Source organism: Sebastes umbrosus, chromosome 20, assembly GCF_015220745.1.
Source record: "Sebastes umbrosus isolate fSebUmb1 chromosome 20, fSebUmb1.pri, whole genome shotgun sequence".
NCBI lineage: Eukaryota > Metazoa > Chordata > Actinopteri > Perciformes > Sebastidae > Sebastes > Sebastes umbrosus.
The window spans coordinates 9,510,401-9,534,157 of NC_051288.1; the positions used below are offsets into that span (position 1 = coordinate 9,510,401).

Here is a 23,757-nt window from a genome sequence, read left to right on the forward strand (position 1 = left end):
CAGTTACTGCACTATGACATGTAACTCCACATATGCATTATTGTTGTGATGGATTCAAAAGCTGTAAAGTAAGACCTGCTGTATGCGGGACACCACTCCGATGCTGGGAGGGATGTTCTTCTGAGTCTGGGCGATGGCGACGACAGCTTGGGGACCCATCGTCGACACATTGTGGCCCTCGATCTCCAGGACCTGGTCCCCAGCCTGCAGCCCCGCCAAGTGGGCGCTGCTGCCCTCCTCCACGGACAGGATGTAGCTGGGTCCACCGCCGCCCAGCTGGAAGCCGAAATCATCGGGCCAGCCCTGGTTGGACGACGGCATGCTGAGGACTTAAGGGACGAAAGGATAAAATAGCTGAGGCGGAAAATAGAAAAGATTTGAGGATAGGGAACAAGTAACGACTTTGGAGCTTCACTGCGGACAGAAATCTGTGATGTTACGAGACAGCACACTGAAGAAAAGCACACAGAGAGACAATCAAACTTAAGCACTCACCCACTGTGGCCAATATATTCAAGTCTACCGACATTGCAAAAACACCTCTGGATCAAATAATCCTTTGCATGTTTTAAAGAGCTCCAATTCTCTACTTCTTCTTCTCCCTCCTGCTATGTCTCAAGTCGTACTGCCGAGTGCGGCTCTGTAACCCTCTACCCTGAACCGTGACACGCTCGGCGGTCCCTGACCTGGTTCACAAACGCCAAAGCAGCCAATGAAATGAAGGCATCGCAGAGATTGTGACCTTAATTAGCTTGAGAGACAAAAGTTCCTCCAGCATTTTTTTTTTTTTTTTCTACTCAGAGCACATGCAAGTCTACCCTGTTGAATGGTGATTATGCAACAGAGCACACCACTGGCTTCATTTCTAAGCAGGTAAGAGATACAAAGTGGTATCAAATAACAACCAAATATAGAGGCACTTGTAGGCCAAACTTTGGATTGAAATATTGAAATGAGAATGAACTAAGCCACACTTGACAGCTCTCACAAAAAACATCTCTAATATGACAAATACAGAATTACAAAAATGGACATGTTGCTAAATATAATCAAGTTATTAACCCTCTGGCTCAGCTGGGAGGTAATGATGTGCTCCACAGCCTCCAAAAAGCCCACAGCGCAGCAGGATTCACACAAGTGGACGAAGCCGATAAAAGACTTACAGAAATCTTTAGATGGATACCGAGAGCCCCGCCGGAAAGAGTATCTGCCTTTTTTGTTTTGCAAAAACTTCTTCATCTTGAATGTCAAACAGCAGGCGGCCTGCTAGCAGCCTGATATCCAATCTGTCTCGCTCAAATGTAATGTTTTAAAAAAAAAAAAGGACCAAGCCAAGGTCAAACAGAAAGGGTGACAAACTCAAAACATTGCCCCATTCCTTCACCCTGAAACCACACCAGCAGTGTCCTCGTGAGCAAAGGGGTGAGTGTGCACGAGCAAGCCAGCGCTGTCTCTCTGCGAGTGTGTCCTGCGTCTCATCCCTGATTCATCCTAGGGCCGGCCCGCTTGCACAGTGTTAATCAGAAAACTGGGACGCATGCACCCGCGCACCTCGGTTCCTTAATAATTCTCTCTCCAAAAAGGGTATTGTGAGGCCTCATTTTTCTATAAATACACCAATGTGTCTTTTTCCTCCTCCTCCCCTCTTGGCTAGGTGGCTCTCCGAGGGACCGCTCCTGGCCCAGAATCACTCTGCGTCGATGCAATGAAGCCTGATGAGTAGCATTAATTGGAGCGTCTGCATGCCTGGAATTCGGCGTGTCCATGTGTGTGTGTGAGCACGCTGAAACTGTAGAGTCCATTGAGAAGGAGCAGGGGCAATTTAAGATTTTAGCCTGTAGGATTAGTAGGATTATGAGCTGGATGTTCAGAGCTCCACCACCCCCCTTGTCATTAATACTGAAGGAACACATGCTCCCCTCCCTAATTAATGCATACAGACTATAATGGGACACCACAGGTACTGTGCATACCATATGACATGTATTATCTGGAGATAGTGTGAAGATACAGTCTGTATCAGAAGCTGAGTTCAGGTCAAAGACTGACAGCACAAAACAGGTGCAACAGTATCATAGGGTTAAAGCCACTATGTGTACGTTTTTTCAGGTAATAATAGCATCTTCCAGATTCTTTGTTTGTAGAAAAATGAGAAAACCCTGGTGAAAGTTGGTGTAGTCTATGCGTTGATTTCAGACCGTTTATTCTGTATCCCACGAGTTGGATTTAGGAACTGGTAGCAGGCTAGCAGCGTGCATTGCTGAGTGTCTTTTTTAACCCAAAGTTTTTCAAACATTTTCAAATCCTTGTGGCTTTAAAAGGTACAGTGTGTAGAATTTGACTGCATCTAGTGGTGTAGTAACGCCGTTTGCCTCGCTCAGAGGCCATCCTAACCATAGTAACACTACTTTAGGACCAAAAATGGAGGTTAGACGGTGGCTGGCGGTACCGCAGTTTCACAAGCATGTCGGAGAACTACGGTGGCCTTCAGGTAACTCTCTAAACAGCTTCTTTCCCACAGCAATCAGACTGCTCAATTAGAATATGTGAACTGCACTAAAGAGACTGTTCCTTTAATAATATTTTTAATTTTTAAATTGTAACTATTTATTCTATTCTATTTTTAGCATACTTTTAGCTTATTTATTAGTGCTCTTATTTATTAGTTATTACTTTATCGTTTTCACCAATTGTTTTGCACTGAATTTCTGAGTGGTGGATGTAAGAAACACAATTTTGTTTTTATGTGGAGCATAAAAATGACAAATAAAGGAATCTTGAATCTTGAAACTCTCAGTTAACGTAAAAATATGAAAGGCTCTCTCTGGAGCCAGTGTTTAGTTTGTCCATTCTGGGCTACTGTAGAAACATGGTGGAGCAACATGGCCGACTCCGCGAAGAGGACCCGCTCCCTATGTAGATATTGTGATGGAATTTTCCATCAATTCCTCTCTTATTGGTAGAAAGGTCAGAGTGTTTGTCAGAGTGTCCCTCTGTTGACATTATTGGGTTGGAGTCCTGTCTAGAGGAGCCACCGTTATCTGTACAGCTGTGCCTGTAGTGGAGACCGTAGAGCCAGTCGCTAGGGCAACCAAGGTCAGAGATGCCAGAGGAACGGAGTAAGTCATAACATGATAAGGGGTAAGACACTGAGCACCAGGGAGGAAGGACAGAGTTGTGAGGCCTTCACGCAGAGAGCATCTATTGTGGAGACCTGTCAATTCTCCTTGATCAAGCATCAATAAACCTTCTTTTGTAAGACATCATCAGCTCCGGACCTCTTCCTTCCAAAGATAACTTGTGTATCAATTATTCCATCACAGATATGAAGGGCTCATTGTAAGCTAACGAAAACACAACGATTCTTAGTCTCAGGTGATTATAAGCTAATGAGAACATAGTTATGAATATCATATTCCATTTCTACTAATAGATCCCCCGAAATATTGCACACTGTTCCTTTAATGTTGTAAATGAAAAATATTAAATGGAGCCAATAATTAGGAGTGGAAGCGTTAAAGCTCTAGAGCCCTCACAATGTCCCTGTGGCAGTAAAATCATCATGTAATAGAAAAAGGAATGAGTGAAAATGAGATGTTTGTTTATTTTGAGGTGGTGGTGGAACAAGGTCATAATGTCCTAGTCAGGCAGAATTGCTTTAACCTTACTGATGAGGTTGCAGATTGCAACCAACTGAAACTTCTCCGGTGTGCCAAGCGTGTAGGAGAACTATGGTGGCTGACGCAAATGGCCTTCTCTAGAGCCAGTGTTTGGTTTGTCTGTTCTGGGCTGCTGTAGAAACATGGCGACCGGCTCGGTGAAGAGGACTTTCTACGTATGTGGATATAAAGAGCTCATTCTAAGGTAACGAAAACACAACGATCCTTAGTTTCATGTGATTATACCCTAAAGAAAACAGACTTACTAATATTATATTCCATTTCTGCCAATAGATCTCCCTAAATGCTATGCATTGTTCCTTTAAAGCTGCAATAATCAATATTTTGATTCGTAATAACAATGGATCGAATGACTATGTGTAAAGGGGTGTGTCATAGTGACGAACCCACTGAGAATTGCACCTGTTTAATTCAGCTATATGGAGAATTTAGGGCCTTTCACTTTCACTACTATCTTTTAGCTCATTCTTTTGGTTTTACAACATTAGTGTTTTGGTTCACCCTCACTGTTCTCATAAACCCTTTTCCCGTCACTCAATACAGCTGTTTTCAACAACAACATCAAAAACATTATAAACCCACTGTGCCCTACCTGCTTGGCAACAAACGGCAAAGTTAGCAGCTAGCTGGTGAAGCTAGTGGAGCATTTAGCACCTTAAGACCCAGATATATTTCTCACGAGTTGGTGAAGACCAAAACAAAGCTAAAAAGAGTGAATACTGGACTTGTTTAAAGTCCCTACCCATCCATTGTACACCCATACAGCTGTTTTCACTTCTTCTGGCTTGCACCGCCTCACGTGACAATGTCGGATGTTGTGTGTACAGATTGTATTTGATTGATATCTCACTGACACTAATGGTAGTTTACACTTGTTGGTGTGGGACAACTTCCACCTTTATCCCTCTTAATAGGTCAAGAAGTTTGGTAAATGTGATGCAACTCCAAGTACAACTAAACCCGACTCTAACTGCAAAAAGCTGAGAGGATTTAGATCCCACAAAGTTGTTTTAAATTGACAATTAGTGCAGAATTAATAGAAAAAATACATAAAAGCTACAATAACTAATTAAATGTAATTAGTTACTTCCCTTGAATATGAGATTATATTATATTATGTTATTGTTAGGGCACCTCCGACACACTTATTATATGATGTTAAGTCAGTAGCAGGTTTGTCAATAACAGCAGTTGCAGTCAGTAATTAATTTAAATGAGCATTCATTACAGCTGAAGAGAAAGTTGTGAGGAAGCTTGCAGGTTATTGGAGCGCAAACTGTCATTAGTGGCAAAGCACGCAATAAGGAACAGGCAGTCCGGTATACGACTGAATTATTCATCACAAATGTCTGTTTTCTCCAACTACGGTAGATACTGCTCACTCCAATCAAACTCTCCTCTTACACTACAGCCAAGACAGTTACTCATGAGTGACAAGACGACAGACAGAAAACTGACATTTCACAGGGAGTTGAGTCTGACAAAACTGGCTCAGCCTTTTCCCTCAGTTACTGAAACTGTAATGAATTCTTCCTCAGAGAAACCATTCTTACATTATTCTTTAGATGTGTTTTTATATAATCTATCTTTCTAACAAGCAAACCCGGCACATTTTTAGCCATAAATGGGATGAAAAGTATAAGAAACACTTCTCAACCTCAAACTGCAACTGCAAATACATTCAATGCATTGTAACCGACCACATATCTAACATAAGAAACATCTAAAATGATCAACACAGCACATCCAATGCATCCTGTACCTTTTTAAGCAGCATCCGTAGATGTCCATGCAGAGTTCCCGAGTAATGCTCCCCTCTCCAGCACTGCGAGGTGTAATATGAGTGTTGGGCCATGATGTCGGCAACCAGATCCAACAGGTGTCTTGTGATGCCTTGTTGCATTGTGTGGAGCCCTAGATGGCAGCAGCAGAGAGAAAACAATACTAAGTAACTGGAGCCAAAATGTTGAAAACGGTGAAGTCTTGATAAATGGTTTGATTTTAAGTCTGACTTGGAGGAAGTGTTAGGTTATAAACTGTCCAGAATCATTGTAAATGGAATATATTGTATGGAAAGACTCACATTTATTTTAAGGCTTAAATTGGAAAAAAGTATTTAGTACTGGGAAAAATGGATTGTGTATTTACACCGTTGATTGAAGTGTGACATTGTATATTAAGATGTATTTACAAAAATGTACTGTGATCTGACATTGTTACACCCATGATGACCTCATGTTCTTTGTTCTCAAATGAAAAAAGAGTTTAAAAAAAGAAAGTGTGGAAAAATAAAGGGGTTTTCATCAGGAGAAAGGCATTCAAGACACTCTAAAAATGGGTGAAAACATTACAGTTACATTGTGAAAACTTATTTCCAAGCTTTACAAAGGATGCAGGATTATATAAATGTGGATATTATTAGCATTATGTATAAGGAAAACTATTCATATTTGTACAAACTTCACATTTATATCGACACGCAGCTAGATACAGACAGATCCTTCCACACCCATCCTCCTCCTGCAGCAGCAGCAGTTTCAGCAGCAGTGTGCTTTTGATTTTAAGTCTGACTTGGAGGAGGTGTTAGGTTATAAACTGCCCAAAATCATCAGAAATAACAAAAAATTCTGATAAACACATAGTAGACACTTTTGGCTGTGATGGTGAATACATGATAGTTATAGTTGAAAGTATTGAAAAAATAAAAGAGGTTTTCATCAGGAGAAAGGCATTAAAGACACTCTAAAAATGGGTGAAAACATTATAGTAACATTGTGAAAACTTATTTGTAAGCTTTGCAAAGGACTCAGGATTATGTAAATGTGGATATTATTAGATAGATAGATAGATAGATAGATAGATAGATAGATAGATAGTAACTTTATTGATCCTGGGGGAAATTTAAGTTTCCAGCATCACAGTTCCATAGTGCAAAACATGTTAGTAAAATGGCAGTAAAAAAGTTAGTAGTGCAAAGTACAAAAAAAATATACCAGATATAAAAATACAAGGAGATGAAGAAGAAAACTGTTAAAACTGAATATAGTGCAAGGTAACAGCTGAAATACAGGACTATTAAAAATGTGAATATAGTGCAGAAGAGACTGTTAAAACTGAATATAGTGCAGTGTAATAGCTGTGGTACAGGACTATTAAAGGTCCCATATTGTAAAAAGTGAGATTTTCAGGTCTTTTACATTATAAATAAGGTTTAAGTGCTATATAAATACTGTTAAACTATCAAAACGCTCGATATACGGAGAAATACACACAGCCCGTATTCAGAAATTGTGCGTTTTAAACAAGCCATTAGGATTTCTGTCCATTTGTGATGTCACAAATATACAATATTTAGACCATTACACGGTTTTAAACGTAAACATTCTAAATGTGTCCCAGTTTGTTTCCCGTTGCAGTGTATGTAAATAACATCAGCTGACAGGAAGTAAACATGGACCCAAACTGATGGCTAGCAATGCAATTCCGTCAAAATGCACTAAAACGGAGCGTTTCACACAGAGTGTAAATACAGGTATATTCAGGCAGACAGTATGAGGAAAATAAAGGTTTTTTTTTTTAACATTACAGCATGTAAACATGTTCTAGAAGAAACACAAAATACAAGTATGAACCTGAAAATGAGCACGATATGGGACCTTTAAAAAAAGTGAATATAGTGCAGAAGAGACTGTTAAAACTGAATATAGTGCAGGGTAACTCCAGTAGCTTAGTGTATGAAAGTGCACTGTGTGCATTATTATCTGTTAGCATTTTGTATAAAGAAAACTTCATATTTGTACAAACTTCACATGAATATAGACATGCATGCAGCTAGATACAGACAGACCCTTCCTCCTCCTCCTCCTCCTGCAGCAGCAGCAGCCTTTAGCTCAGCCCCTCAGCTGCTGGCTTGGAATGTAGCTACAGCGATGCTAAGGAAGTAGCTAACATTGTTTCCAGAGCAACCTAAAGTGCTGCTAGCGTGCACAGAGCTACCAAACCAAACCAGCTATGTTGACGTGAGATCAAACCCTCAGGCAGCTATGTGTGTTCTCGACTAGAAGGTAAAAGGGTGGATTAATGAGTAAGTGGCTTTAGTGAAGTAAAGAAAGTGGGAATAGGATATGCTAGGTGATATACTAGGTTAGCATGCTAAGGTAAACTTGTTCACCTGAGTGGTTTTAGGTAAGAAACACCCTACATTATGTCGTTTAAAAGCCTCCGTCGGGTTTAAACAAACAGAAAAACTTACAGTAACTATGGTAACTATGGCTTCTTGTTGAGTTTGCTACCCGTTAGTGGTGAGTTTGTACCTGTAAACCACCTGTTGTTGTGTCTCTCTGAAGCCTTCAGGTGAGACATGATGGACTTCCTCACGCTGTTCGCTGTCTACGTGCTGGTGGTGCTGACATGTATCGTCCTCGTGTGCAGATACTCAGGCCAGCAGCAAACCCCCTTTAGCATCCTCTTCAACTCTGTAGGAAAGGTAAGAAAAAGAGTGAAGCATTTTAAACTGTACTTCCACAAAGCGACACTGTGTGGTGCTGTTTATGGAAGTTTTTATTGGACTTTATTAGTTGTAATCCACAGAAGACAATCCACAAATGTGTACCATGATCTACAAATATTTCACTATCCGAAAACATGTATTTTTGTATTTGTGTTGTGTAAAGTCACATCCACAAAAATACAGGGCGATTTGCAAATAGGCATAACTTTTACATGTAAAGTGATATATATATACGCATTTGTGCATCTATTTCTACACGTGGAATGGTATTTGCGCATTTGCAGATCGCTTCCTGTGGATTTGTGGGCCACATGACATTTGTAACTTTCCTCCTGTTTGTTTACAGAATTTTGTCCGATTGGTACCGCAGCAGATCTGTAGATAATAGTTGTAATCCACAGAAGATAATTCACAAATATGTACCATGATCTGCAAATATTTCACTACCCACAAACATCTATTTTTGTATTTGTGTTGTGTAAAGTCACATCCACAAAAATACAGGGCGATTTGCAAATAGGCATAACTTTTACATGTAAAGTGATATATACATACGCATTTGTGCATCTATTTCTACACGTGGAATGGTATTTGCGCATTTGCAGATCGCTTCCTGTGGATTTGTGGGCCACATGACATTTGTAACTTTCATCCTGTTTGTTTACAGAATTTTGTCCGATTGGTACCGCAGCAGATCTGTAGATAATAGTTGTAATCCACAGAAGACAATTCACAAATATGTACCATGATCTGCAAATATTTCACTACCCACAAACATCTATTTTTGTATTTGTGTTGTGTAAAGTCACATCCACAAAAAATAAAGGGTGATTTGCAAATACGCATAACTTACTCTGTAAATACGTATTTTAAGGTTTACATGTAAAGTGATATATACGAATTTGTGCATCTATTTCTACACGTGGAATGATATTTGCGCATTTGCAGATCGCTTCCTGTGGATTTGTGGGCCACATGACATTTGTAACTTTCCTCCTGATTGTTTACGGAATTTTGTCCAATTGGTACCGCAGCAGATCTGTAGATAATAGTTGTAATCCACAGAAGACAATTCACAAATATGTACCATGATCTGCAAATATTTCACTACCCACAAACGTATTTTTGTATTTGTGTACATAGCTGATGGGCTAATTTATCACAATACAAAGATGATTGCAATTAACGCTGCTGACACTTCTCTTCCCAGGTAGTTGCGCCACTTACGCCAAAATGGCTCACAAAGTTTTCACAGTGGACCTTGCACAGGCTGTTTCATCAAAGGTTTGTAGTTAAAAAGTGTTCACATACATTGTCATAATAAGCCTGTATCTCTAAAATAACAATTATAATCCTGTATATTGTGTTTTTCTTCTTTGTTATGCATTTTTTATTTACAGGAACAACATGTTCATCTATCTGCACATCCTGCTGGAGGGTGCAGTGTATGCAGAGTTCACCTACGAGGTGTTTGCCTTCTGCAGGGAGATGGAAACCACTCTGATCAGCCTGTCTGTGCCTTATGTCCTGCTGGCCGTCAAGACCGTCTTCTTCTACCTCTGCATCAAGAGAGATCCAGGTCAGTATTATTTTAGCTGAAGTATATTCAAACAAATTTGTTATTGGCTGCAATATTAGAATGAGAACACTTGGACACCTTGATTTGATATTCTTTGTCAGTGTGCTGCCATATTTTGGAGTCTTAAAAGTAATAACAAGGGATGTTGGTGATTACATATCACCAATGCTCATTAGTAATTTCATTTTGTCACCTGGAGGGTGAAACTATTTCCTGGGGCTGTATGGTAATCAAGGAGCAGGCTACACAGCATCACACATGGTACAGTAAAACTGGCCTCATGTGAGACCAATTTTCTTGGGAATGCCAGATGAAGTTACTGTGCTCATTTCCACTCTAGTGTGTGTTGTGTTCTGGGCACCAAACTCAATTTAAAGGGGACAAAGAACTCACATTGTCAGTGTTTGGGTACAAACTACATTTGGGTATCTGGCGTGCCTACCAACCCACATACAGTGACATAAGACAACCCAGTCAGTTTTCTGTGGGCTGCAGATTTGACTCCCCTTCCTATGTCACATGCAGGCTCATTAGAATATATTTTGAGCTTGAGAACTTCTTTTGCAAAGGTGCACCATATTTTTTTCGCGAGCCAATCAGAGACTGTGCTTTTTTAGGAGGGGCGCTTTTCAGACAGTGGGTGAATACAGGTATATTCAGACAGGCAGTATGAGAAAAGTAAGGTGTTTTTTGAACAATAAAGCATGTAAACATGTTCTAGAAGAAACCCAAAATACAAGTATGAAACTGAAAATTAACAAGATATTTCCTCTTTAAATGATCAGGCTTTTGCATATTAGAAATGTTCTGTTGTTTGCACAAATACGCCTGTTAGATTTGCTGCTAATTTCCCTACAAGGATCATTTAATTTAGTCTTAAAGAGTGATGCTGGTCTACGTCACTACTGGTTATAAGGTCAATGTAGTGTGTGGGCGTGCAGCAAAGCGGTATCTGTTCTTATAGACTTTAAATGATCCAGTTAATTCAGAGTAAAGTAGATAATTTCAGCTTGCGTTTTACAAGAATAACCAGAGAAAATCACTGACATGTTAGATCTAGACAGTGTTTTGAGTCATTACACGATAGTATTTTTTTTTTTTACTCTCTCCTCTCGACTCTGGCAGGCACGGTGACGAAGAAGAAAATCGCCGGCCAGCTACACATTTATCCGTACGACAGGAAGCTGTTTCACCCAGGAGTCTCCTGTGAAACCTGCCAGCTCGTCAAACCGGCTCGCTCCAAACACTGCAGTGAGTAAATAAATGTTAAATAGTAATAAATAAGCACCGTTGTAGTGAATTATTTCAGCATTGGAATACAGAATCATACTCACTGTAAACACTGTCTGTAATTTCAGGGGTCTGCAACAGGTGCGTCCAACGTTTTGACCACCACTGTGTCTGGGTGAACAACTGCATCGGTTCTCAGAACACGCGGTACTTCTTGCTTTACCTCTTCAGCGTGTGCGCCATGGCGGGCGACATTGCCGTGCTAACAGCAGACATGCTGTTTCATGCCGTACTGCGGTCGGGGCTTCTGAGGGCCAGTTATATAGATGAGTTCGGCCAGCAGCAGCCAGCGGGGCCTATGTTTGTTGCACAGGTGAGACTCAGTGACATGCTGTGTATCATATGCTGTAGTCACAATTCATTCCTGATTTAATTTTCTTTTTCCTCTCTGTCCCTCCAGCACCTGTTCCTGACCTTCCCCCGAATCATCTTCATGCTGGGATTCCTGGTCTTTGTCTTCTTTCTCCTGGCGGGTTACGCCCTTTTCCATTCCTTCCTGGCTGTCGTCAATCAGACCTCCAACGAGTGGTACAAAAGTCGAGGTTACACGTGTCAACACTGCCACCCAGCTGCAGACCACCTCTGTAGCCCAGCGCCAGACCACTCTAAAAGATACTACTACAGCAGAGGGCTGCTCCGAAACCTGGGAGAGATTTTCTTCCCTCCACAACCTGTTCAGAAAAAAGACAATTGAAAAAAAAAAGATACTGCCGTCTGTGTTGATATGCTGCATTTACTGTACATACTTGTACGGGGTTTACTGTCTCTGAGAACTACTGCTGACTGAAGAAATAAAGTTTATGTCAGTGCTTTCTTTATGGGCTCCGGTGTCTATCTCCCTCAAGGTGTCACATATGGGAAAGCTCTGACAACATTGGCAGCAAACACAAAAACAATTATTGTTGGAACAAATCATTGTCTATTAACTGCAAGCCTAGGACACCGTTTTTTATCCTTTTCCTGCCATCAACGAAAGCATGAACGCATCCAAAGCTCTATGTCCACCCATTGTAATTTTTTCAATACATGATCACAGACTTAGGACTACTTTATGTATTTTTTTATCAGGCGTGGGTATATTTTAATGGTAGGTAGGTAAATAAATAATTTAATGAAATCAATTCAGTGTCAGGGGGTCAATGAAGCCAGCAGGGGGAGCTGTACACTGACATTCATTACAATTCAATAGTGTTATAAAACACATCTGTGCTAGTTGGACAGCCCAGAAGCAAATATGGAACTTGTATTCACATGATATGGGATAGGTAAGGAGATGGATGTGTCACAAGTTCAATTGTGTTAGGGATAGTTTTTTCCTATATTATATATATATATATATATATAGCATCAAATAGCTTCCACTGGGTTTTGAACACTTGCCCTAAAGACTCATGGGAGCTGTAGTTTGATGCTTAGAAGATAACTTAAAATAACAGGATGCAACTGTGTTATTGATCATTTTTGTCCTACATATCTTTAGCATCAAAAATAGCTCCCATTGGGTTTTGAACACTTGCCCAAAAGATTCATTGGAGCTGTAGTTTGATGCTTAGAAGATAACTTAAACTAACAGAGTTTTTTTTAGTACCAGCTTTGTAGCTTAACCCCAATATTATGTATCCGTTTTTTTGGAAAGACAAACCAAACAGGTTGGGTGACCAGGTGTTCCACTTTATGAGGGACACAGCATTTGTATTCCTTATTGTCCCACATCCCACATATTGAGACGATGTCCCACATTTCCATTGGCTCTAGTTTTCAAATGTCAAACCACTGCAGGACAGAAGCAGGGGAGGCTGTTATCACAGCGCTAAGTTTGTTGTCAAACTGAACACACGTGGGTCAAGCACAGGTTAACATTCCACTGGCTTTGCTATGCTATGCCCAACGGAGGAAATTGTGAGTCAAAGCAAAGTCACAAGCTATGTAGACTTAGGTGGAATATGATGGAAACTACCTTAAAGAAAAGGAAGAGCAGCTAGAACAAAGACTGTGAAATTACATATAAGTATTTATAATCCGGTGGAAGGCGATTCTCAGAGTTTTTAGCGAAATTTTTCAATTTCACATGGGGAATTGACATAAAGTGACACAGTTCGTGTGAGTGTCAAGGTGCGGCTCAAAAAGAGATGTGCCAATTCTGTGGATGCATTCGGAAAGCATAGAGATGTTTATTATTTGAAGGTCCCACATTGTAAAAAAATGAGATTTTCATGTCTTTTATATTATAAAATGAAATATGGATGAAACAAAATGGAGAGCAAAAAATAAAAATAAAATAAACAAACAAATAAATAAAGAAATAAAGAAAACTTAAAAAAGAAAAAGCCAACATAACTGGCAAGATCAATATCATGTGACTGTGTGTGCGTGTGTGTGTGTGCGCTTGTGTGTTGACGTTCCTGTCACTTTAAGCCGATCAAGGCCTATAGAAAGGAGGCTAGGTCACTGGTCTTGGGATGTGGGGTATATAACGCATGCGCAGTGTAACTAAAGCAGGCCAGATTTTACTGCGCATGTGTCATACCCCCATATATGACGTATTGATGACGCATGTCCCATCCTCCTTTCTATAGTCCTTGAAGCCGGTGCGGAAGTAATGGCAGAATTGATGCAACACTCAGTGGAAGGTCAGGTTCTTCTCTCTCCGGTGGATTTCAACACTTAACACTTCTCAAACCCACAGAGAGGAAAAGACTGCTGTCTCCACATAGCAGCTGCTAACTTAACTGTATGACAGCCCTGACGTTGCTCGGTAGCGATAGCAGCGGTCAGACTGTGATGATGTCTGGGTCAAAGTGTACCCGGCTGAACGGAGCGCTGGTCAAACAAGTGCTGGACTCGGTGGACAGCGTCCTGTTTGACTGCGACGGGGTCATCTGGAGGGGGGACCAGGCCGTCCCCGGAGCCCCTCAGGTCGTCAACCTGCTCAAGGAGAAGGGCAAGAAGGTGTTCTTCGTCACCAACAACAGCACCAAGACGAGGAAGATGTACGTGGACAAGATGTCCACGTTGGGGTTCAACGCTAAAGAGGACGAGGTGTTCGGGACTGCGTACTGCTCCGCCGTGTACCTGAAGACTGTCTGTAAGCTGGAGGAGGGGAGGAAAGTCTACCTGGTTGGAAGCGACGCCATGAGACAGGAGCTGGAGGCGGTGGGGATCCAGCAGACCGGGTTGGGACCGGACCACGTCTCCGGGAAGCAGAAGGACTGGGCCAACGTGGCTCTGGACCCCGAGGTGACGGCGGTCGTGGTGGGCTTCGATGAGCACTTCAGCTACATGAAGGTGAACAGGGCCATGCAGTACCTGACCCAGCCGGGCTGCCTGTTCGTGGGGACCAACCGGGACACCAGGCTGCCCCTGGAGGGAGGCAAGGCCGTCCCAGGTAGGGAGACACACATTACAGTGGGTTTAGAGCAGGTTAAAGAGGACCTATTGTGTTCATTTTCAGGTGCATACTTGTATTTGGGGTTACTACTCGAACATGTTTACATGCTTTAATGTTCAAAAAACACTTCACTTTTCTTATACCAGCTGTGCTGCAGCACTTCATTTCACCCTCTGTCTGAAACGCTCTGTTTGAGCTCCTGAAAAAGAAAAGCCCAGTCTGCTCTAATTGGTCAGTTGGCCCACTGCTGTGATTGGTCAACCAAACCAAACTCTTCGGACTCCGCTCCAGCTCCGCTCCAGCTCCGCTCTAACTAGCTTTGTTTGAGGGCGTGCCAAACTAGCCGCTAGGCAGGTATTACGGAAATGTGTTACTTGGTGACATCACCACGTTACAGAAGAAAAGGCGTTTCAGGCAGTTCAGGAGCAGTGTTTCTGTGGGGGAGAGTAACTCCCTTTGGTGTGGACTTTGGGCTTTGTAACTTTGCGCAAAAAACGATATAACACAATAAAGAAAAGGAAAAAAACACAAAAGCATAATAGGTCCTCTTTAAAGTATTCTCTTTTATTGATGCCAATACAAAGTGAACCACACCCAAAAGTACATTCTCTTAATCACTACATGTACACACACTTTTTTATTTGACAGCCATAGTAACTTGGTACAATATGAGCATATAAAATACGATGCATTGATATACTAAACTACCCTATAGTATATGAAACAGTTGAGGCAAGGCCTATGAAAAGGAGGCTGGGTCACGGGCAGACATGGGTCTTGGGGTATGGGTTATAACACATGCGCAGTGTAACAGAAGCTGCGGTCGTGCGTTGTGATTGGCTCAATTTCGGCGAGTGCAGGCGAGATTTTACTGCGCATGTGTTATACGAGAGATACGACGCATGACCCAGCTTCCTTTATATAGGCCTTGGTTTGAGGGCATGCCAAGCTAGCCATTATGCAAATGTATTACTTGGTGACATCACCACATTCAGCCCTGAAAACACAGGAAATGAAATAAACTAGCAGGGATCTGTAGGGTAATCGAGTAAAAGCTCCACTCACCTTCTGCCCCTCACTCCTACTCCTCCTCCTCCTCCTCCTCCCAGGTACAGGCTGCCTGCTGCAGGCCGTGGAGATGGCGGCTCAGCGCCAGGCCCAGACGGTGGGCAAACCCAACCACTTCATGTTCGACTGCGTGGCCTCCAAGTTCGGCGTGGACCCCGACCGCTGCCTGATGGTGGGCGACCGCTTGGACACGGACATCATGCTGGGCTCCAACTGCGGCCTGAAGACTCTCCTCACCCTCACGGGGGTCAGCAGCGTGGCGGACGCCGAGGCCCATCAGAAGAGCGGCTGCGCGGAGAGGCAGGGGATGGTGCCGGATTATTACGTCGAGAGCATCGCCGACCTTCTTCCGGCTCTGCAGGGATGAAAACTGCGGCGAGTCTGTCAGGACTGGAGTGTAGCTACGTGATAGCCTAGCAGCTTTAAACCGGAGGAATTTGGCTAGCCTGTCACACGCCAAACTCCATTGTCTTCTAAAAGGGAATATTTTTTCATTAAAGGTGCTATTGATAACATTGCTAACATTCAGCCACTAGATGTCGCATTCTCCCTCCTCTATTCCACTGCATTCACTTCACAACAGGTGGTTGCCAGTTCGTTGTAAAACTTACATATGAAGTGAAACTCAGGCAGACATCATGTAAAGTGACGAGTCTTTCGGGGTAGAGTAATGAAGTCATTTTTGCAACATGTAGCTATAGTTGGAGCTTGCAGATCAGCTGTTCTCACGGCGTACACACTTCATTCAAACTCGACAGAAACAAAATTTAACTCACCAAAACCGTCTTGGTTAGTCTCTCAAACAATCACCAACCCTGGTTCTAAACCCCCTCCGATGCGCATCTTCCTTATACATTGTCCGATTGAACTATAACGTTGGGTAACTGGACGTCACTAATGCTAAGATGCTAACGTAGCTCCTCGGGGATTGAAGCTGTTATTTTTCTTATTATGACAATCTAACCGGTGGCAACACATTAGTTAAGGTTGTAAGGACTCTGGTTGTTGGTAGTTGTTAGTTTTGTTTACTGAATTGTAATTTTATGGGTTATTGTTGTTCAGACGATTAAGCTAAGACAGCTACTATGCGCTAACGTGAGTTGTCACTTGTTATCACGGTAAATATTCACTTATTCTGCAGCCTGATGGAGTTGGATGGATTTTTTTCCGACACTAACTGGCAACTTTGATCACCGACGACACAGAGGCACCACGTGATACCAACGGCGTTATACTATTGGCTCTTAAGCCTTGTTAGAAGTGGGTACAGAACGTCAGATATCTTCTACAGATATAAACAAAACATTCATTTTGGACCCGCCAAAATTTTAAAAGTGAATTCACAATTCTAATAATTATTTTTAGGAAAAGCCATACTTTTATTCAGCACCTTTCTACAAGACCTGTGGATGTAATTTTTTTTTTTTAATTATTCATCTGCATAAAAATGTTATCAATATGACCTTTAAGATTTATATGATTAAACTCATCTCTGTAACAAAGTCACAACCAAACAGCTAGCTGATGCGTGACAGAGGAGACAAAGACTCCCTTATTTAGCTAAAAGCATTATTATTATTAAAACCCGCTAATTTAACTCAACATTAATGACAGATTTATTATTATTAATAGCATAAGAACAATGATTTACAGTATTGTTTCAATGTGATTATGTTCCTTTTTGGGTGAAAGGAGTTGTACTTTAAAGACCCTGTCTGTGATGCAATTGCGCCTTAAGCAACTACAAGTCAAACTCGAGGAGGGAAATGAGCACAAAGCATGTCTCAACAGTTTGGTAATATATGTGTGTTCAGGTTTACAGCTATAAATAACAGGCACAGAGTGGGGCTAAAGGCACTGAACTGGTCTGACTTGATCTTTTTTTTCATGTATTTTCACACCTCAGCAGAAAGTGCAAACATTTGCGGTTACATTCACGGGATGGTGCAATGCTACCCAGTTTTGTCATGTAAGTAAAACACTGGTTCATATAATGGCATATTTTAAATGTAATCCTTTTACTTCGTCTGTGTTCTCTGTCTTGTCCTTGACTCACCGAATCACTGAAAGCAATGCTCAAAAATCCGTAATAAAACTATCTTTACTAAATCAGCGTCTGCTCTCTGTGGCTTTAAGTTCAAAGTGAACGCAGCAAACTTTCCTCCCAAGTCCCATTCTTAAAGTCACCTTGGGGCTGTCGTCGGCTGGATGCTGCAACGGTCGGAGACGCGTATCGCCTCTCACCTGATGAGAGGCTTTCCAAGCTGCACCTGCCTCGCCGCCTTTGTCCATTGTCCGGGTCGGGGAGGGCGGCCAATTCCTCTCGTCTGTTTGAGTGAGAGGGAAAGATGGATAATGTTAGAGAGGCATATTAAGTCGTATTAGACATTAACCCTTTAATATTCTGCTCAACCGTTTGGTAGAGCACATTTTGAGTCTCTATATCTTATTACAAAAATGTGTTGGACTTAACTCAACCCGACTGGGCCATCTCTACCACTCGGTTAGGGGATGTTATGCTAAAAAAATCCACTAGATGTCGCTGTGCCTTTTAAGTAGCATGCCTTTTCAGTCTGCCTCCTTACAGGAAGTTAGGAACGTAAAAGTTAATCCAGACATGAGGACTCTGTTTGGTCTCATTTTCAAAGGTATAAGCATATTCTTTCGACATATCATAGTCTCAGAGGCCTTACTGAACACAAATAAAAAGTCTAATACGGGGCAAATAATTTTCTAAAAACATGCTTTACCAAACGGTTCAGTTGTCCTTTTATGGTAAAGTTAATGATGTAATTAAAATGTACTATTTTCGACTAAATATAACACTTTTTGATTATTATTCGTTGTTGTTAATATGATACATTTAATGTTATTCCATTACAAATATGCAGAAATAACTTAATAAGTATGATTATGTTTATTGTCTAAAAAAACATGCTCTACTAAACGGATGAACTGTCTTTTGCCGGTAAAAGTAGTGATGCTAAGATAATAAATTCAAATTATTTATAAAATAAAAAACATTCACTGTTGTTAATATAATTTGTTAATGGCATAAATTTAATGTTATTCCATTATATATTTGATTAAAACATGATATCAGTATGATTTGTCACCATTTCTGAGATGTTTTTAAAGTAGCCAACTGTAAATATGGTGCATATCTAGAATAAATACATGGAAATAATACTTGTACTGGTAATACTACCAATTCCACGGTAACAAATTGATTTATGTTATCATATTAACTTATTACGAGCATAATAACAGTACATTGTTTGTATTTTTCTTTTACCATGAAGCGTCATCTCAACCGATTGGTAGAGGCCTATATTAAAAAAAACTTTGAGGTCTATTAAAAAATGTTTCTATTGTTTTTATAATTGCCCCAATGACGTCAAAAATGCAAAGAGAAACAGTTTCCTTTGTTTTTTTCTTAGTGAGGACATTAAAGGGGGTAAAAAAAAGAGGAAATTGCAGGAAGACAAGACTTGAAAATTGCATTTGGCAAGGTTCAGAGTTTTGTGTGACTGTTTTGGGAGGGAGACAGTGAGACCAAAGGAGGAGGAGGAGGAGGTGGAGGTGGAAGTGGGGGAGGTCTGCAGGGACAAAGAGAAGCTGGCCAGGTGTATTGCGTCTCAGTCATGACCACAGCTCCATGCCGGTAGCTACGAGAACGGGAGCAGACCGAGTGAGGAGCCGTCAAGGGACACAGGATGGTGAGGTGTTGGAAACATTCGGAAAACCGTTTGGAGGAAGCACAGTGCACGGTAAGCACATAGCTTTTAAATTTAAAGAGCTGCTACTAACTGAGGTGAAGGGGATGAATACAGGACACATTTGGTTTTTGCTTACATGCAAATCCAGCCAGATTTGCTATATTACAAGTTGGCTTCCAGATATTGATTTATGTAAAAAATCTCAGTCAGAATCTAGATAAATAGGGCTGGTGGCTTGTGTGAGTTTCAGTTTGTTTACATCCTGAGATGTCGAGTAAGTACTGTTTAAATAGCTTATCCCTGGTCCTCGTCTTTTCAGGATGGGGGCTCTGCTGCGTCCTCCCAGTCCCGCTTCCCACACAAGGCATTCTGGGTCAGCCTCTCGGTCTCGCTGCTCCTGGTCATCGTTGCCTTCGGTTTGACGGGGCACCTGGGGCTGTCACAGCCTCGCTCTGAGGTACATGAACCCATATATATTACCTAATAATAATGTCTGACCTGAGAACTTCCATTTCTTACATTAATTCATCTCTTATGTAGTCTTTACAGATCGTGCGAATCACAGTTCCAGATCAGACCGGAGTTCTGATCAACCAGTCGGCCGTCGTGGACCAGCAGAATGACCTTGTGACCTTTTCGGTGACCTCGCCCGCAAATCAGACGTCCACTGTTCTCTTTGATATCAAACATGTACGTGCAGGTGAAACTGTGTGTAATGATGGGATAACTGATCTGCAGATGGGAGAGATGTGTGACTGTCTGCTGTTGTGTGTTGCAGGGTTTGATATGTTACAAACCCGTCGACCAGGACAGCTGCTTCCTGCGAAAGATGGAGAAGTCCGACTACGACAACGTGCACTCCCTCCTCCACGAGTCAACACACAAGGTAGCGACACTCCCAACACGTGAGAACATGTCATACGATCGGGTCTCCCTCGCTGCGTTCAGGATATGCGAGACCTACAAAGCTTTAAATGAAAACGCACCCGGGCAAATGAAGAAGTTGCCCTTTTAGCTCTGCCAGGTGTTTTCTAAAGTGCCTCGCTAATGTGTGAACTGGCATTTATGACATAGCTTTATCCCAGAATGCACCACTGAGCCACAACCCTGCTGGGTTTCATAGGTTTTGCATGACTTCCTCTGCCTGCTCCATACAAAGAGAGGGGGTGAAGCATGCAGGGCCGTATGAAGAGCCGTATAGTCTGCCTCTCTCTCTCTCGCCTCCACGACTGAATTCCTCAGCACATCTGATCCCTCCGGGCCCCCTTCGGCGTGCCCGGGATCTTCTTACAGGAGGCTACGGCGGTGGGCACAATGGCCACTCTGTGTGAGGGCTTTTTAAGACTCCTCTGTTGGATTAAAATACAGCCTGATGTATTGGCTATAGCGAAGGAGGGGGCTGTGTTTATCTGCTTTGTGGCAAAATACCTGGATCTCATATTGATTTGGCTCCCTCACATATGATTTGTGTGGGATTATAATATGAGTAGATGAACGGCCTCGCAAGTAAACTGAGATGAGACTTCTGTTTCTCTCGTCTTCGCACAATAGCACCATTTACACCTTTAGTCGGAGCGCTTTTGTGATGCCGTCTCGTGGTGTCACATATCTCACGCAGCTCCTCAGTGTTGATCGTGGTCTATTAATCTACGATAGGAGGATGGAGAGTAAATGTGGTCTGTCCCTCTATTCTGAAGCATAATGGTCTTCTTGGTCTTCACCGGTTGTTACGTGACCCACTCAAGCACTTTAAGTGGTTCACTATCGGAGCCAATCACAGGTGTAAGTGGTGCAATTACGCGCAGCCTTTGTGACGAATAAGAGCGCAAATGTGCAACCGTGTTGACCTCATCAGCGAAAATATCAGGCTTGAGTTTCATTCTTGGTTTTCTTCTTTCTTTGACTCCAATTTATTCACTTTGTCACTGAGTTGAATATGATTTCTCACACTTATAAAATGACACCGCAGCTCAGGAGTCGCCATTTATTCCCGCCGCAGAGGACAAAAGTCTTCATCTGTTGTGGTTTTTTTTCTGTTGTTGAGATGTTGTGTTCCTCAGCAGAGTCAGTTCCAGCTTGCCGGGAATGAGACCCAGAGGCAGACGGAGTTCCTGGGAGTGCTGGCAGCCAGTCAGGTGGACGTGTCCACGCTGGAGGAGCCTCTCCAGGCTCTGTGTCAGAACAGCTCCATCCACTGGACCAGGAGGGTCGAGGGTGAGAGCGGCCGGACTTGTATTCTAAAGAGGATTGCTTTGACATAAACCCTCAACTGTCATTTTCTAGAATTGTTTACGTCTGCCAACCAAGTCAAGTTGCAGTTAACACCCACGTCTGTCCAAAATTTCCTCACTTCATCATTTTATCCCGTTAGACATTTGTGTGAAATTGTCATAATTAGCTAATTCATTCTTGAGTTATCGCGGGTTCACAGTGACTTTGACCTTTGACCTCTAAAGTCTAATCAGTTCATCCTTGAGTCCAAGTGGACATTTGTGCCAAATTTGATCCCGAGGTATCACGTTCACGAGAATGGCACGGACGGACAACCCAAAATCACCAGTGAAGAGGCATAATAAAAAAAACTTTTCACAAACTTACTTTTATCACCACCCTGGTTATAAAGCATCTCTGTGCCCTAGAGGTACATTATTGTTCAAAAGATATTCAAAAACACATCAGTGAGCCACACCATTGCACTGATGGTGACATGTTCCTTCAGTACCATGAACATGAGCACTGTGGCTGTACTGTAAATACTAACGAGAGAAAATAGTCCCCCAACAAATGCCCTATTTATTCCTGTTTAACTGATGTTTGCTAAAAGCTACAGTGCCCAGCTGTTTAATTAGCCTTAGCCTTTTAAAAATAATATACTATATAAATTAAGGCTGTCAAAGTCAGTTCGAAATTCGTTTTTAACAACACTAATTTCTTCAAAGCATTAATGCAATACATTTTTCAGAGGTTGTAGGGGGCTCAGTTTTAAAGCTAGAGTAAATATACTGGTATCATATTAAACTATAAACCCTAAGGAATCCATTGGTACCAACCATGTCATACTAGTCACGAAGGAGGGTAGATAACGCTTCAAACTTGCGCTAATTTTGGCAAAGAAAAGCTGCCATGGCCATTTTCAAAGGGGTCCCTTGACTTCTGACCTCAAGATATGTGAATGAAAATGGGTTCTATGGGTACCCACGAGTCTCCCCTTTACAGACATGTCCACTTTATGATAATCACATGCAGTTTGGGGCAAGTCATAGTCAAGTCAGCACACTAGCACACTGACAGCGGTTATTGTCTGTTCGGCTTGAGTTTGCCATGTTATGATTTTAGGATATTTTTTTATGCTAAATGCAGTACCTGTGAGGGTTTCTGGACAATAATTGTCATTGTTTTGTGTTGATAATTGATTTCCAATAATTAATATATACATACATTTGCATAAAGCAAGCATATTTGCCCACTCCCATGTTGATAAGAGTATTAAATACTTGACAAATCTCCCTTTAAGGTACATTTTGAACAGAAAAAAAATGTGCGATTAAGTTGCGATTAACTATAGACAATCATACGATTAATCGTGATTAAATATTTTAATCGCTCTAAAAGATATAAATATATACTTTATATATTGACTTGTTTTTAAAGATGTATGTCTTTAGTAGAAACAAATGGGCTTCTTGCTGACTTCTAGAGACAAGGTAGAGAAGACAGACTAACACAATGTTGGTTTTGGTCTTTTCATTCATTCATTCATATCACGCACCAGAAGTTCAGGATTCATTTGTCAATACACACAGACACCATACTGTATGAAGGGAGCTTTTAAAACGAGCCAGCTGGCAATTCCATAACGAGTGTTGGATGAAACCTAAGACTAATCTTTGACGTCCAGTAGTGACCTTTCCACTGTTGCCGTAAATGTGCTGGCAGCACGTTTTCCTCATACAGATTATAGCATTAATATCCTACTTTAAATCAGGCTGCTTTTAGACCATAAATTGTGGATCTAAATTGTAAATATTGCCAAATCTGTTAATTAATATAAGCTTTTATAAGCTTTTTTATTCTTATTCATGCCTTAAAGTTGTGACAAGAGGCAGGTAATATTCTGAATTTAGGGGATCCTCATAGTTTCTACTGTTCATCAGTAAATAAAACACTGTCTACACAATGATGATCTATATCTTGTCAAGGATTTCGCCATGTTTTTTAAAGTCACCGGGGTCTCTGTCTTGTTTTCAGGCCCGGGGAAACAGCGGCTGGTCTACTTCTGCATCGACATCTGCTTTCCCAGCAACATCTGCGTGTCCGTGTGCTTCTACTACCTGCCAGAGTGACTGTGCATTCTCTTCCTCTCCTCCCAGCAAAAGATCAGGGAAACAAAGTTGTCTTTTTAGCTCCCTCTCTACAAGAAAAAGAAAAAAAAAAACGAACAAAAGCCAGCTTTGACTGTTTCCTTTGTGCCATACAGCCGCCAGTAAACCAGTGAAGCGGCCAACCCTCCCAGTGCATTTCCA

At 41.6% G+C, this 23,757-nt stretch overlaps 4 protein-coding genes and 1 long non-coding RNA gene across 12 annotated transcripts in view; 3 read left to right on the forward strand and 2 right to left on the reverse strand.

Moving 5' to 3' along the window:
• The window catches only part of grid2ipb (glutamate receptor, ionotropic, delta 2 (Grid2) interacting protein, b), a 51,436-nt gene extending 43,309 nt beyond the window's left edge, over positions 1-8,127 (reverse strand). For 2 of the 5 annotated variants that reach the window (XM_037755545.1, XM_037755544.1), the window contains exons 1-2: positions 1,164-1,280; positions 76-329 (exon numbers count right to left, since the gene is read on the reverse strand). In XM_037755545.1, coding sequence (XP_037611473.1) covers positions 76-329; positions 1,164-1,239 — 330 coding nt within the window. In that variant the 5' untranslated portion in view covers positions 1,240-1,280. Of the gene's footprint in view, positions 1-75; positions 330-1,163; positions 1,281-5,442; positions 5,595-7,993 lie in introns of those variants that run through there. The other 3 variants (XM_037755548.1, XM_037755546.1, XM_037755547.1) reach the window with 2 other exon arrangements.
• On the forward strand, positions 7,578-11,875 carry zdhhc4 (zinc finger DHHC-type palmitoyltransferase 4). Of its 3 annotated transcripts, none has more exons than XM_037755609.1 (7): positions 7,578-7,764; positions 8,027-8,166; positions 9,401-9,474; positions 9,591-9,769; positions 10,895-11,020; positions 11,128-11,372; positions 11,460-11,875. In XM_037755609.1, the coding sequence occupies exons 2-7, from the start codon at positions 8,041-8,043 to the stop codon at positions 11,751-11,753; spliced, it is 1,044 nt and encodes a 347-aa protein (XP_037611537.1). In that variant the 5' UTR covers positions 7,578-7,764; positions 8,027-8,040; the 3' UTR covers positions 11,754-11,875. The 3 variants fall into 3 exon arrangements, with proteins under 3 accessions (XP_037611537.1, XP_037611535.1, XP_037611536.1); XM_037755607.1 differs by having other exon boundaries at positions 7,579-7,865; XM_037755608.1 differs by having other exon boundaries at positions 7,580-7,744.
• A 1,756-nt stretch (positions 11,876-13,631) lies between these two features.
• On the forward strand, positions 13,632-16,649 carry LOC119479706 (phosphoglycolate phosphatase). Its single transcript, XM_037755611.1, has 2 exons — positions 13,632-14,444; positions 15,557-16,649. Exons 1-2 carry the CDS (start codon positions 13,793-13,795, stop codon positions 15,880-15,882), a joined length of 978 nt encoding a protein of 325 aa, XP_037611539.1. The 5' UTR covers positions 13,632-13,792; the 3' UTR covers positions 15,883-16,649.
• A 744-nt stretch (positions 16,650-17,393) lies between these two features.
• LOC119479728 lies at positions 17,394-23,647 on the reverse strand. The gene is made up of 2 exons (XR_005204742.1): positions 23,566-23,647; positions 17,394-17,842 (listed from the first exon to the last, which is right to left on the reverse strand). It is a non-coding gene; the product is annotated as an uncharacterized LOC119479728 (long non-coding RNA).
• bricd5 (BRICHOS domain containing 5) overlaps positions 18,945-23,757 on the forward strand; it is a 5,159-nt gene continuing 346 nt past the window's right edge. Inside the window, exons 1-6 of one of the 2 annotated variants that reach the window (XM_037755620.1) lie at positions 18,945-19,285; positions 19,554-19,691; positions 19,775-19,924; positions 20,013-20,120; positions 21,295-21,448; positions 23,483-23,757. The exon at positions 23,483-23,757 is cut by the window's right edge and continues 346 nt beyond it. In XM_037755620.1, coding sequence (XP_037611548.1) covers positions 19,232-19,285; positions 19,554-19,691; positions 19,775-19,924; positions 20,013-20,120; positions 21,295-21,448; positions 23,483-23,577 — 699 coding nt within the window. In that variant the 5' untranslated portion in view covers positions 18,945-19,231 and the 3' untranslated portion in view covers positions 23,578-23,757. The remainder of the gene's footprint in view (positions 19,286-19,553; positions 19,692-19,774; positions 19,925-20,012; positions 20,121-21,294; positions 21,449-23,482) is intronic. The other variant, XM_037755622.1, reaches the window with a different exon arrangement.